This window comes from Oncorhynchus clarkii, chromosome 12, assembly GCF_045791955.1.
Source record: "Oncorhynchus clarkii lewisi isolate Uvic-CL-2024 chromosome 12, UVic_Ocla_1.0, whole genome shotgun sequence".
Taxonomy (NCBI): domain Eukaryota; kingdom Metazoa; phylum Chordata; class Actinopteri; order Salmoniformes; family Salmonidae; genus Oncorhynchus; species Oncorhynchus clarkii.
Genome location: NC_092158.1, coordinates 56558887 through 56574400, shown reverse-complemented (window position 1 = coordinate 56574400; position 15514 = coordinate 56558887). Strand labels below are relative to the sequence as shown.

Here is a 15514-nt window from a genome sequence, read left to right as displayed (position 1 = left end):
GGCAGCGATCACAGCCTCGAGTCTTCTTGGGTATGACGCTATAAGCTTGGCACACCTGTATTTGGGGAGTTTCTCCCATTCTTCTCTGCAGATCCTCTCAAGCTCTGTCAGCTTGAATGGGGATCGTCGCTGCACAACTATTTTCAGGTCTCTCCAGAGATGTTCTATTGGGTTCTAGTCCGGGCTCTGGCACTCAAGGACATTCAGAGACTTGTCCCTAAGCCACTCCTGCATTGTCCTGGCTGTGTGCTTAGGATCGTTATCCTGTTGGAAGGAGAATCTTCGCCCCAGTCTGAGGTCCTGAGAGCTCTGGAGCAGGTTTTTAATCAAGGATCTCTCTGTACTTTGTTCCGTTCATCTTTCCCTCGACCCTGATTAGTCTCCCAATCCCTGCCTCTGAAAAACATCCCCAAAGCATGATGCTGCCACCACCATGCCTCACCGTAGGGATTGTGACAGGTTTCCTCCAGACGAGACGCTTTGGCATTCAGGCCAAAGAGTTAGATCTTGGTTTCATCAGACCAGAGAATCTTGTTTCTCATGGTCTGAGAGTTCTTCAGGTGCCTTTTGGCAAACTCCAAGTGGGCTGTCATGTGCCTTTTACTGAGGAGTGGCTTCCGTCTGGTCAATCTACCATAAATTCCTGATTGGTGGAGTGCTGCAGAGATGGTTGTCCTTCTGGAAGATTCTCCCATTTCCACAGAAGAACTCCAGAGCTCTGTCAGAGTGACCATCGGGTTCTTGGTCACCTCCCTGACCAAGGCCCTTCTCCCCCGATTGCTCATTTTGGCCGGCGGCAGGCTCTAGGAAAATAATTGGTGGTTCCAACCTTCTATTAAGAATGATGGAGGCCACTGTGTTCTTGGGGACCTTATCATGTCCAATTGAATATACCACAGATGGACTCCAATCAAGTTGTAGAAACATCTCAAGGATGATTGATGGATGCACAGGATGCACCTGAGCTCAATTTCAAGTCTCACAGCAAAGGGTCTGAATACTTCCGTAAATAAGGTATTTCTGTTAATTTATGAATTTGCAAACATTTCTAAAAATATGCGTTCACTTTGTCATTATGGGGTATTGTGTGTAGATTGATGAGGAAATGTAATCAATTTTAGAATAAGGTTGTAATGTAATAAAATGTGGAAAAAGTCAAGGGGTCTGAATACTTTCCGAATTCACTATACACACACACACACACACACACACACACACACAATACCCCATAGTGGAATTATGTTCCATTTAAAAAAAAAATATATATATATATATATATATATATATATATATATATATATATATATATTTGATAAAATGTTGAGTCAATAAGTATTCAACCCATTTGTTATGTCAAGCCTAAATAAGTTCAGGAGTAAAAATGTGCTTCACATAAGTCACATAATAAATTGCATGGACTCACTCCGTGTGCAACAAGCGTTTATGATTTTTAAATGACTACCTCATCTCTGTACCCCACCCATACAGTTATCTGTAAGGTTCCTCAGTTGAGCAGTACATTTCAAACACAGATTCAACCACAAATACCAGGGAGGTTTTTCAATGACTTACAAAGATGGGCACCTAATGGTAGATCGCAAAAAAGAAGAAAAAAAGCAGACATTGAATATCTATTTGAGCATGGTGAAGTTATTATTTACACTTTGGATGTTGTATCAATACACCCAGTCACTACAAAGATACAGGCGTCCTTCCTAACTCAGTTGCCGGAGAAGAAGGAAACCACTCAGGGGTTTCACCATGGTGGCTTTAAAACAGTTAGTTTAAAGGCTGTGCTGGGCAAGGAGAAAACTGAGGATGGATTAACAACACTGTAGTTACTCCACAATACTAACCTAATTGACAGTGTTATTGGATTTTCCCCAAACATAGCACATTACTGAGTACCACTCTCCATATTTCAAGTATAGTGGTGGCAGCATCATGTTATTGGTATGCTTGTAATTGTTAAGGGCTGGGGAGTTGAAGATAAAAAATAAACGGAATGCAGCTAAGCACAGGCAAAATCCTAGAGGAAAACCCAGTTCAGTCTGCATTCCACCAGACACAGGAAGATGCATTCACCTTTCAGCAGGACAATAACCTAAAACACTTGGCCAAATCTACACTTACCAAAAATACAGTGAATGTTCCTGAGTGGCCGAGTTAGAGTTTTGGCTTAAATCTACTTGAAAATCTATGGCAAGATCTGAAAATGGTTGTCTAGCAATGAACAGCAACCAACTTGACAGATCTGTGTGTAAAACTCTTAGACACTCACAGCTGTAATCACTGCTAAAGGTGCTTCTACAAAGTATTGACTCAGGGTTGTGAATACTTATGTAAATTAGATATTTCTGTATTTCATTTAATCAATCAATTTGAAAATGTCAAAAAAAAACAATTCACTGTCTTTATGGGGTAGTGTGTGTAGATTGGCAGATAAATATATATTTAATTAATGCAGTAACAATGTGGAATAAGTCAAACGGTATGAATACTTTCTGAAGGCTCTGCAACTGCTCTCATCTCACATGATCCATTCTAGACCAAACAAATTAAATGTGGAGCTGTTGGGAGGAGTGGAGTTGATTCTTGGGTGTGTGTGTGTGTGTGTGTGTGTGTGTGTTAGAGCCGGAGGAGATACATTAGACAGAGTATTTGGAGACCATTTAGTGTCTGCCGGTGTAGTTTCATATGAAAATAATTGCACTATACTCCTTCCTCTCTGTATTTTATCTGTCTTCTCCTTGCCTCGGTCTACTCTTCTGTTTCAGGCCAGGCCAAGATGTGCCGACCGCGTTCCAAATGGGTCCTAATCCCCTATAAAGTGCACTAGGCTAGGCCAGTTGTGCGCACCCTTGGGCGGCACACAATTGGCCCAGCATCGTCCGGGTTAGGCCAGGGTAGCCCGTCATTGTATGATAAGATTTTGTTCTTAACTGATTTGCCTAGTTAAATAAAGGTTCATGTTTTTTTTAAAGGGCTGGGCAATATGGACAAAAATCCATATTGCGATAAGTTGCCTGAATTGATGCGATAATGATAAATAGAACGATACATTCAGAACATTAGTGTCGAGCACCAGTTATTATTATTATTATTATATTTTAAACTACTACTACTACTGGTTTGATGGTTGTAGCCAACAATTTTCCCATTAACAATAACCTATATTAGCAAACTTTTTTAATTTCAAACTTCACATTTCTCTAGTATTGGCCACAAAATGCCTGCGATAAGCAGTCGGTGTGGATCATTTTGGGTTTATCGTCCCTGCTCTACTACTTAGTGCACTATATATGTAATAGGGTGGCATTTGAGATGCAGGAGCTGTGAGCTTGTGTTGTGTAAGCCGCCTCCTCATGGCTACATTAGTAAGAGCTGCTGCTTGGCTCCTGTTGCTATGCATGGCCTCATTCAGAACAAAAAAAAACTTCTCTACCCTTGACACAGATACAGCCAACTCCAGCACAGACAGCCTCATAGAATGGAAAGATGAAAAAACCCTTTGTTCAAGCCATTTCAGTTTGCCAATATTGCAAGTTAAACAGTGATGATTAATTCAAACCCTAGCTATTGAACGAGCAAGATCAATGAAATTGTCAAATAAGTGGGTCTCATATCAAAATCTTGTTTTTTCATCCAAGGCAACTCTAACAACATGTAAAACCCAATCCTTATACAGTACTCTCCAAGTGTTAAAAATGAACTATGTGCATGTACTGAATAGAGACCGTTAAGCGCTAAATTGTTACTTTGAGTTAAATGCCAGTTTTTGCCACTAACCATGCAGGCCTCTCTGGCTGCAGGCAGGTTTGGGTCTTTCTCCAGAGCAGCCTTGTAGTCTTCCAAAGCCTCATCCAGCTTGTCTGTTTTCTCATAGAGCTCTGCCCTCCGCAGGATCACCCGCATGTAGTTTGGGTTCAACTCTATAGCTGGAGGTGAAAAAAAACAAGGAAACAAATGTTCAGAGTGCTAGTTACATAGCAATGGGTATGAATAAATGTAATTCACCCATGCATCTGGTGTTGGTGATTTTGATAATAGCAACTGCAATTTACCGGATACACCTGGTTTGGGTGAACAGAAAATATGTAGAAACATGGGGGGTTCTGGAGTGGGAAGTGTGTTTGCTACACACACCATACACTGGTAAAGTAGGACACCAGGTCCCAGACAGTTCAATCATCTGACATGGTTGAATTACAATACATACAGATTTAACAGTCTCACCTTTTGTGCAGTCAGCAATGGCTTTCTCATTCTTATCCTGTTTGCGGGGAAAAATGTTTGATTGAAACTCAGTCTGCATTTTGTTGTGTATTTGTCTAGGTGTTGTACATCTTTTTGGGTAAATAAGTTATGAGATGACATCATCAACTCCAAATGGCCCGTTGATGTCTTGACACATAGGACTCGAATGAATCAGGCAAGAGCATAGCTCCCATTCAAACCTATAGTTACAGTGGAGTACCACTAGGTGTCACAAGAGCTCTGCGTCTTTTTGCCCCGCCACTAAACTGCGCATATGACTTCGCAATAGTAGAAGATAGTTTACTTCGAGACAATTGTGCCATAAAAGGTACACTTTAGCCATATGTTATAATTACATAGGTAGCCGTCTGAGAAGGTATTTTGACAAAACAAACAGAAATGTAGGAAACCTCAGGAGGGTAATAACAATCAACTAGGTAAACTCAGACAGGTCCTCAGAATTCCCCACTTGGTTAAGTTTATTGTTGCTATCAGTCTTACCAGGTGCAGGCGGGCAGCAGCACGGTTAGAGAAGAGGATAGCCCTCTCCTTGCTGTAACACACAGGGCACACTCCCAAAGCTGCCGTGTAAGACTCCTCTGCCTCAGTGTGCTCTAGGAAGATAAAGGGTCAGTCAATTCCTATTGGACACGTTTCCACTAACAGCCGTCCTACAGCAGTTTAGCCTACAGCAGCTTACCTCCACTCTTGAACTGACTGTTCCCCTTGTCCTTTAGTGTCATGCTCTCCTCTCTGCGGCTCTATGGCACAAAGGAAACAAACATTAAACACAAAAGATGGGGAGCTTTTGCAATGTCAACTTACTAAGCACCAAATGATGGTTGTAGAGTTTCAAGTTGGAAAAAAAGCATCTTGCATTTCGGTGAGTTATTATTATAACAGAAACACGTTGTAGGAAACTAATGTTTAGACTAGGATAAAATTCACCTCCTTTTCTTCCTCTGTCAGGACTTTCTCCACTTCTCTCAGATACTCCTCGTCAAACTCAGGAGCTGGGTTCTCTTCTCCTTTCAGTTCAGTATCAGAATCTCCCCCTTCAACTGCCAAACTCATGTCTTCTTCAGTGCACTCATCCCAACTTTCTTTCTCCTCCTCCATTCCTTCACCTCTCTCCCCCTCTTTATCTTCCAATATTGTCGTTCTCACCCCTGACATCACAGCTTCTCCTAACTCTGCATTGATGTGTTCTTTCTCTGTGTTTTGTGAGTTGTTCAATCGGACTGTCTCTTTACTGTCTCCCTCTGCTCCCTGGCATAACGGTGGGGCTTCTGAACAGTCAGTCTTCCTTTCATTGTCACCCATGGAGCCGTCTGCTCCATCCAGAGACTCCTCACAGTCAAAGAAGGCATCGTCCTCCTGCTCAGTACCCCTGTGGGCTGCTGTGCTTTGGCTGTCTGGACATTCATGTTGTTTGGATACTCTCATAGCATTGGTCAGAGAGTTGGTCATCTTGTCAAGGAGCACCTCGGACTCCTTTTCTGCTGTGGAATCCATACAATTTTCTCCCTGTACAAAACTTCACATAAGAAGAAGGCGTTGTAGTCAGTTCTACATTCTGTCAATTTAACCTGCATCTCAGTTTAATCTAAGGATAGACTATGTCACAGTGCACTGAGATACCAGTGACCAGAGATAATATAATTCACATAGCTAGCCAGAGCAGTGGCCTCAAGCTCTCAAATCTCAGCTAGCAGGGTGATTCTCATTAAAACAGTTTTAAAATGTCTGTAGCAAATTGAGTTACAAAACTATGATGCATCCTAAAAAAAATCGACTATCATTCTGAGGAATAAGATGTGTAGTTTTTGGGAAAGTGTCTTATTTTAAATACATTAACATTTAACACATTTAAAAAAATTTCACCCCAAAGTCTTATTACCGAAATGAGTCCAGATTAATTTCTTTATTTGAATAAAACAAAATACAGAGTGTACAAAGCAATATGTACACCTGTATTCGAGCTTGAAATATGTTCAGAACCTAACAAGGGGGAGGAGACAGGTTAAGACTTTTAAGCCTAGAGACAACTGAGACACGGATTGTGTATGTGTGCCATTCAGAGGCTGAATGGGCAAGAAAATATTTAAGTGCATTTGAACAGGGTATGGTAGTAGGTGCCAGGTGCATCGGTTTGAGTCAAGAACTGCAACGCTGGTGGGTTTTTCACGATCAACATGGGCCAGCATCAGTGTGGAACACCCTCTAGAGTCCATAAACTGACAAATTGAGGCTGTTCTGAGGGGAAAGGGGGTGCAACTCAAAAACAGGAGTATTAGGAGTATTATAGCAGCAAAGGGGGGACCAACTCTATATTAATGCCCATGATTTTGGAATGAGATGTTCGACAAGCAGGTGTCCACATACTTTTGGTCATGTAGTGTATTTCTTTTCAAGGACCATCAATTTGTAATAGTTCTTATTTTGCAATTGTTTCTAGTCGCCACCAGATGGCAGGATATCGCCACAACCTGATATGTGGATACTTGCTCATGGAACATCTCATTCCAAAATCATGGGTATTAATGTGAAGTTGGTCCCCCCCTTTGCTGCTATAACAGCTTTAACTCTTCTGGGAAGGCTTTCCACTAGATGTTTGAACATTACTGTGGGGACTTGCTTCCATTCAGCCACAAGAGCATTAGTGAGGTCGTGCACCGATGTTGGGCGATTAGGCCTGGCTCGCAGTCGGCGTTACAATTCATCCCAAAGGTGTTCGATGGGGGTGAGGTCAGGGCTCTGTGCAGGCCAGTCAAGTTCTTCCACACCGATCAACAAATCATATCTGTATGGACCTCGCTTTGTTCACGGGGGCATTGTCATGCTGAAATAGGAAAGGGCCTTCCATAAACTGTTGCTACAAAGTTGGAAGCACAGAATCATCAGAATGTCATTGTATGCAGTAGCGTTAAGATTTCCCTTCACTGAAACTAAGATGCCTAGTGCAAACCATGAAAAACAGCCCCAGAACATAAGTCCTCCTCCACCAAACATTACAGTTGGCACTATGCATTGGGGCAGGTATGTTCTCCAGGCATCCGCCAAACCAAGAGTTGACCGTCGGACTGCCAGATGTGCCACGTTGAAAGTAACTGAGCTTTTCAGTAAGGCCATTCTACTGCCAATGTTCCGTCTATGGAGATTGCATGGCGGTGTGCTCGATTTTAAACATCTGTTAGCAAAGGGTGTGGCTGAAATAGCCAAATCCACTAATTTGAAAGGATGTTCACATACTTTTGTATATATAGTGTACATGAAGTGGTAAATCAGTACTGATATTGTAATTTGAGTAGTGATGAGCAGAATTTAGGACATACCAGTGAACACACATTTCCCATTCACATTCCTAAACAATTCCAGCTTAATGATAGTATTGTACACTGAACAAAAATATAAAACGCAACATGTTGGTTTCATGAGCTGAAATAAAAGATCCCAGAAACTTTCCATACGCACAAAAATCGTATTTTCTCAAATATTGTGCACAAATTTGTTTACATCCCTGTTAGTGAGTATGTTTTCCTTTGCCAAGATAATCCATCCACCTGACAGATGTGGCATATCAAGAAGCTGATTAAACCGCATGATCATTACACGGGTACACCTCGTGCTGGGGACAATAAAAGGCCAATCTAAAATGTCACAACACAATGCCACAGATGTCTCAAGTGGAGGGAGCATACAATTGGCATGCTGACTGCAGGAATGTCCAGCAGAACTGTTGAGAGATCATTTAATGTTAATTTCTCGACCATAAGCCACCTCCAACATTGTTTTAGAGAAATTGGCAGTACGTCCAACAGGGCTCACAACCACAGACCACCTGCATGGCGTTGTGTGGGCGAGCGGTTTGCTGTCAACACTAAACACAGTGCCACATGGTGGCAGTGGGGTTATGCTATGGGCAGGCATAAGCTACGGACAACAAACACAATTTTATCGATGGCAATTTGAATGCACAGAGATACTGTGACGAGATCCTAAAGACCCATTGTCGTGCCATTCATCCTCCGCCATCACCTCAGTTTCAGCATGATAATGTACGGCCCCATGTCACAAGGATCTGCACACAATTCCTGGAAATTGAAAATGTCCCAGTTTTTCTATGGCCTGCATAATCACCAGATACAGTGCCTTGCGAAAGTATTCGGCCCCCTTGAACTTTGCGACCTTTTGCCACATTTCAGGCTTCAAACATAAAGATATAAAACTGTATTTTTTTGTGAAGAATCAACAACAAGTGGGACACAATCATGAAGTGGAACGACATTTATTGGATATTTCAAACTTTTTTAACAAATAAAAAACTGAAAAATTGGGCGTGCAAAATTGTTCAGCCCCTTTACTTTCAGTGCAGCAAACTCTCTCCAGAAGTTCAGTGAGGATCTCTGAATGATCCAATGTTGACCTAAATGACTAATGATGATAAATACAATCCACCTGTGTGTAATCAAGTCTCCGTATAAATGCACCTGCACTGTGATAGTCTCAGAGGTCCGTTAAAAGCGCAGAGAGCATCATGAAGAACAAGGAACACACCAGGCAGGTCCGAGATACTGTTGTGAAGAAGTTTAAAGCCGGATTTGGATACAAAAAGATTTCCCAAGCTTTAAACATCCCAAGGAGCACTGTGCAAGCGATAATATTGAAATGGAAGGAGTATCAGACCACTGCAAATCTACCAAGACCTGGCCGTCCCTCTAAACTTTCAGCTCATACAAGGAGAAGACTGATCAGAGATGCAGCCAAGAGGCCCATGATCACTCTGGATGAACTGCAGAGATCTACAGCTGAGGTGGGAGACTCTGTCCATAGGACAACAATCAGTCGTATATTGCACAAATCTGGCCTTTATGGAAGAGTGGCAAGAAGAAAGCCATTTCTTAAAGATATCCATAACAAGTGTTGTTTAAAGTTTGCCACAAGAGACAAGAGACACACAAGAGACACACCAAACATGTGGAAGAAGGTGCTCTGGTCAGATTAAACCAAAATTGAACTTTTTGGCAACAATGCAAAACGTTATGTTTGGCGTAAAAGCAACACAGCTGAACACACCATCCCCACTGTCAAACATGGTGGTGGCAGCATCATGGTTTGGGCCTGCTTTTCTTCAGCAGGGACAGGGAAGATGGTTAAAATTGATGGGAAGATGGATGGAGCCAAATACAGGGCCATTCTGGAAGAAAACCTGATGGAGTCTGCAAAAGACCTGAGACTGGGACGGAGATTTGTCTTCCAACAAGACAATGATCCAAAACATAAAGCAACATCTACAATGGAATGGTTCAAAAATAAACATATCCAGGTGTTAGAATGGCCAAGTCAAAGTCCAGACCTGAATCCAATCGAGAATCTGTGGAAAGAACTGAAAACTGCTGTTCACAAATGCTCTCCATCCAACCTCACTGAGCTCGAGCTGTTTTGCAAGGAAGAATGGGAAAAAATGTCAGTCTCTCGATGTGCAAAACTGATAGAGAAATACCCCAAGAGACTTACAGCTGTAATCGCAGCAAAAGGTGGCGCTACAAAGTATTAACTTAAGGGGGCTGAATAATTTTGCACGCCCAATTTTTCAGTTTTTGATTTGTTAAAAAAGTTTGAAATATCCAATAAATGTCGTTCCACTTCATGATTGTGTCCCACTTGTTGTTGATTCTTCACAAAAAAATACAGTTTTATATCTTTATGTTTGAAGCCTGAAATGTGGCAAAAGGTCGCAAAGTTCAAGGGGGCCGAATACTTTCGCAAGGCACTGTATGTCATCCATTTAACATGTTTGGGATGCTCTGGATCGACATGTAAAACAGCTTCTTTCAGTTCTCTTAATATCCAGAAACTTCGCACACCCATTGAAGATAAGTAGGACAACATTCCACAGGCCACAATTAACAGCCTAATTAACTCTATGCGAAGGAGAAGATGACTGGTTTTCTGATCCACTCTCATACCCCTTTTTAAGGTATCTGTGACCAACAGATGCATATCTGTATTCCCAGTTATGTGGAATCCATAGATTTGGGCCTAATTTATTTATTTCAATTGACTGATTTCCTTATGTGAACTGTAACAGTAAAATACTCAAAATTGTTGCATGTTGCATTTATATTTTTGGATATTTGAGAATCTACTACTTAACAGCTACAAAAAAGCGTCTTGCTTCCAACGGGCAGCTTTATAGTGTCACCGGTCGGGAGAAGGGCGGGTGGACTGTGAGGAAAACGGCACGCGAATGGCAGGATCTGGGCTGCCGCTTGATAAAGAGGAATATCGCGGGCACCCCTGAATGAGGAGATTGGCAAAAAAAGCACTTGAGGTTGTTGAAGAGAAAAAGTCACAATGTAGAACTGGCGCCAGAGCAGGATGCAGCGTTGTGTCTCTCCCCCTTCATGTGGCTATTCAGGGCCGATTTACCCATGCTGGCAATGTCAAAGTCTTTTTCTTTGTACTTTACACGGTGTGGGTTGGTTGAGTTCAGTGATGTAGTGGTAAAAAAAGGTGGGTAAACTATAATGAACAAAAATATAAAACAACAAGTAATACGTTGGTCACATGTTTCATGAACTGAACTAAAATATCCCAGAATTGTTTCATACGCAAAAAAAGCTGGATTGAATCTACATTTGCCCATCATTTTAGCTATCGATGTGATGTTCGGCAGCACCTAATCAATCAGTTCTGTAACTGCCTGGCTGAGTGGCAGTGTGTGGGTAGAATGAGCGAGCTCGCCTGGCAACCAGAGCGCAAAACACGTGAGGAAATAAAACTCAATAGTCTGCCTGGAAATTAATTTGCAAGACCAACATATTTTTCTAATATTTTTTTAAACATATTTGATCCTTTTCTGTTCCACTCATTTTAATTCAAGTACCAAGTTGAGAAAGTGTCTGATTTTCAAGGAATTCTAGGACTTGAATTTCAGAGTGCCAAATTAAAGTACTTTAAGCACCTTGTGCGAAACCAAAGTCAGACCTTTTCATCAGGTAAGCAATGGCAAAAAAATATTTGAAATATTGATTTGTATGTAAAAAAATGTAACTGTTGAGGTAATGAGAATTTTGTGAAAATGTTGGTAAAATGCATAACATCTGATTTAAAAAAAAAAATATAATTAAGATATAGATAAGTACAGACTAATCGCAGTGAATCAAGAGAAAATTGGGTTGAAAAATTACAAGGATTATTATTATTTTTTGACAGCTACACTTTGAAATGGCAGTGAAATGTGAATGCGTCCATACAGACATCAAAGAGTAGGTAGTGTAAGGCAAGGCACAGAGAATGTTCGACCAACCTTTACTTGGAGACAAACACGTCTTCTAAACTTCCATGTGTAGTTGCAGGGGTTTATTTGAATTCAGAAAATGATCTGTTATTCAATAAAATAAACAATCCATTAAGTAATGCAACAACGTGTACTCTGCCATCTTGTATTTTAAAAATCTTCCCATTGATCGAGAGGCGAGTGTCATCATGACATGCTGCACTTTGGGTAGGACACCCATCTCAAACAATAACAGAAGATTTGAAATAGATGAGATGACAGCGTACATATTGTTGGATTACTTAATGGATAAATATTTTTATTTAACTGAATAACAGAACATTTTCTAAATTCAAACAAACCCCATGCAACTACACATGGAAGTTTAGAATACGTGTTTGTCTTCCAAGTCAGCAATTGAAGAAGTATCGCCAAGTAAAGGTTGTTCGAACATTCTCTGTGCTATGCTTTACACTACCTACTGTGTAACAGCTGTATGGAAGCATTCATATACAGTGACTTCAGGAAGTATTCACGTCCCCTTTACATTTTCCACATTTTGTTGTGCTACAGCCTGAATTTAAAATGGATTCAAATGTAGATTTTGTCACTGGCCTACGACACACAATACCCCATAATGTCAAAGTGGATTTAAAAAAAAAAAGTTTTACAAATGAATAAAAAATGAAAAGCTGAAATGTATTGAGTCAATAAGTATTCAACTCCTTTGTCATGGCAAGCCTAAATAAGTTGAGGAGTAGAAATGTGCTTAACAAGTCACATAATACGTTGCATGGACTCTGTGTGCAATAATAGTGTTTAACATGAGTGTTGAATGACTACCTCATCTATGTACCACACACATACAATTATTTGTAAGGTCCCTTAGTTGAGCAGTGAATTTCAAACACAGATTCAACCACAAGGCACCGATTAGTAAAGCTAATAAAAAGTAGACATTGAAAATCTCTTTGAGCATGGTGAAGTTAACAACTACACTTTGGATGTTGTATCAATACACCCAGTCACTACAAAGATAAAGGCGTCCTTCCTAACTCAGTTGCCGGAGAGGAAGGAAACCGCTCAGGGATTTCACCATGAGGCCCACGGTGACTTTAAAACAGAGTTTAATGGCTGTGATAGGAGATAACTGAGGATGGATCAACAACACTGTAGTTACAGTGGGGCAAAAAAGTATTTAGTCAGCCACCAATTGTGCAAGTCCTCCCACTTAAAAAGATGAGAGAGGCCTGTAATTTTCATCATAGGTACACTTCAACTATGACAGACAAAATGTGGGAAAAAAATCCAGAAAATCACATTGTAGGATTTTTAATGAATTTATTTGCAAATTATGGTGGAAAATAAGTATTGCAATAATGGGATCTAAAACCAGACTGAAGCATTTGGTATACATTATTTGTCTTCGGGAAGGCAGTGAGTTGCTGCGCAGTGCTCTACTCTCCAGCTACCCGGTTAAAGCACTAAATAAACTTCAGTTAGTGCTAAACACGGCTGCTAGAATCCTGACAAGAACCAAATAAAATCATATTACTCCAGTTAGCCTCTACATTGGCTTCCTGTTAAGGCTAGGGCTGATTTCAAGGTTTTACTGCTAAAGCATTACATTGGATTGATCCTACCTATCTCTCCAATTTGGTCCTGCCGTACATACCTACACGTACGCTACGGTCACAAGACACAGGCCTCCTTATTGTCCCTATAATTTGCTAAGCAAACAGCTGGAGGCAGGGCCTTCTCCTATAGACCTCACTTTTTATTGAACGGTCAGCATATCGATGTGAGAGACACAGACTCGGTCTCGAGTCTTTACTGAAGACTCATCTCTTCAGTAGGTTCTATGATTGAGTGTAGTCTGGCCCATGGGTACGAAGGTGAACGGCAAGGCACTGGAGCGACGAACTGCCCTTGCTGTCTCTGCCTGGCCGGCTCTCTCCACTGGGATTCTCTGTCTCTGACCCTATTACGCGGCCTGAGTCACTGGCTTACTAGTGCTCTGCCTTGCCGTCCCTAGGAGGGGTGCGTGACTTGAGTGGGTTGAGTCACAGATGTAATCTTCCTGTCTGGTTTTGCACCCCCCTCAGGCTTGTGCGGTGGAGATCTTTGTGGGCTATACCCCTCTCTCAGTCTCTAGTGTCTGCTGCAAGAGTCTATGTGCCGGGGGGCTAAGGTCAGTCTGTTATATCTGGTGTAATTCTCATGTCTTATCAAGTGTCCTGTGTGAATTTAAGCATGCTCCCTCTAATTATCTCTCTCCCTCCACTCCCGGAGGACCTGAGCCCTAGGATCATGCCTCAGGACTACCTAGCCTGATGACTCCTGGCTGTCCCCAGTACACCTGGTCATGCTACTGCTACAGTTTCAACTGTTCTACCTGCGGCTAGGAAACCCTGATCAGTTCACCGGTCGTGCTACCTACCACCGGACCTGTTGCACCCTCTACAACCGCTGTGATTATTTGATACTGCTGGTCATCTATGAATGTTTGAATATCTTGAAGAACAATCTGTCCTTAAATGGCTATGTACTCTTATAATCTCCACCCGGCACAGTCAGAAGAGGACTGGCCACCCCTCTGAGCCTGGTTCCTCCCTAGGTTTCTTCCTAGGTTCCTGCCTTTTTAGAGAGTTTTCCCTAGCCACCGTGCTTCTACATCTGCATTGCTGGGTTTCTGTATAGCACTTTGTGACATCTGCTGATGTAAAAAGGGCTTTATAAAAAAAATGATTTATTGATTGAATTAACATCTTGTCCTAAATACAAAGTGTTATGTTTGGGTTAAATCCAAATATAACACATTACTGAGTATCCCACTCCATATTTTCAAGCATAGTGGTGGCTGCATCATGTAACGGGTACGCTTGTAATCATTAAGGACTGAGGAGTTTTTCAGGATAAAAAAACAAAACAATGGAGCTAAGCACAGGCAAAATCCTAGAGGAAAACCTGGTTCAGTCTGCTTTCCACCAGACACTGGGAGATGAATTCACCTTTCAGCTGTACAATAATCTAAAAACAAGGCCAAATCTACACTGGAGTTGCCTACCAAGAAGACAATGAATGTTCCTGAGAGGCCGAGTTACAGTTTTGACTTAAATTTACTTAAAAATCTATGGCAAGACCTGAAAATGGTTGTCTAGCAATGGTCAACAACCAATTTGACAGAGCTTAAATAATTTTGAAAATAATAAAATGGGCAAATGTTGCACAATCCAGGTGTGTAAAGCTCTTACACTTAGCCAGAAAGACAAACTGCTGTAATCACTGCCAAAGATGATTCTACAAAGTATTGACTCAGGGGTGTGAGTACTTATGTAAATGTAATCTTTCTGTATTTCATTTTCAGTAAATTTGCTAACATTTCTAAAAACATGTATTCACTTTGTCATTATGGGGTATTGTGTGTAGATGGGTGAGAAATGTATTTAAACCAATTTGAATCCAGGCTGTAACAACAATTGCGGAATAAATCAAGGGGTGTGAATACTCCGAAGGCAATGTATCACCGCCGTTTAAGCCTCTTGATGTCAGCTCCCTCTCTAACACGAATGTAGAGGCATGGACACTTTTTTTTACTTCTAGCTACTACGTTCGCTACAAAACTGTTTACTTAATATTAGCATTATGTTTGCTTATCTAGCAGCAAAAAAAAAATGTTTTACTTCAGCGATAAAGCTAACGTTAGCTTGCTAACTAGTCAGCTAAATTCATGCGTTAGCTAGCTAGCATAATGCTACCTAACATGTACAGACCCAAATTATACACAGTTTGACATTTGAATTATGTTTTCTTCATATACATTTCAATACCTGAAGCTAAATTACGTCTTCACCATCATAAACATATATATATATATTACAAAGGTTCGTTAAGGAGTATAATATTGCATATTTAGGATTTAGTACAGTCCTACCTCTACTCACGATGACGTTCCCTCTGTAAACAATTCTTCCG

At 41.1% G+C, this 15514-nt stretch overlaps 1 protein-coding gene across 1 annotated transcript in view; it reads right to left on the bottom strand.

Annotated features, from left to right (window-relative positions):
• Positions 1-15514, bottom strand: part of LOC139420846 (tetratricopeptide repeat domain 1) — a 19111-nt gene extending 3597 nt beyond the window's left edge. The window contains exons 1-6 of the mRNA XM_071171194.1: positions 15474-15514; positions 5206-5794; positions 4958-5018; positions 4759-4871; positions 4237-4273; positions 3790-3938 (exon numbers count right to left, since the gene is read on the bottom strand). Of these exons, the coding sequence (XP_071027295.1) occupies positions 3790-3938; positions 4237-4273; positions 4759-4871; positions 4958-5018; positions 5206-5772 (927 nt within the window). The 5' untranslated portion in view covers positions 5773-5794; positions 15474-15514. The remainder of the gene's footprint in view (positions 1-3789; positions 3939-4236; positions 4274-4758; positions 4872-4957; positions 5019-5205; positions 5795-15473) is intronic.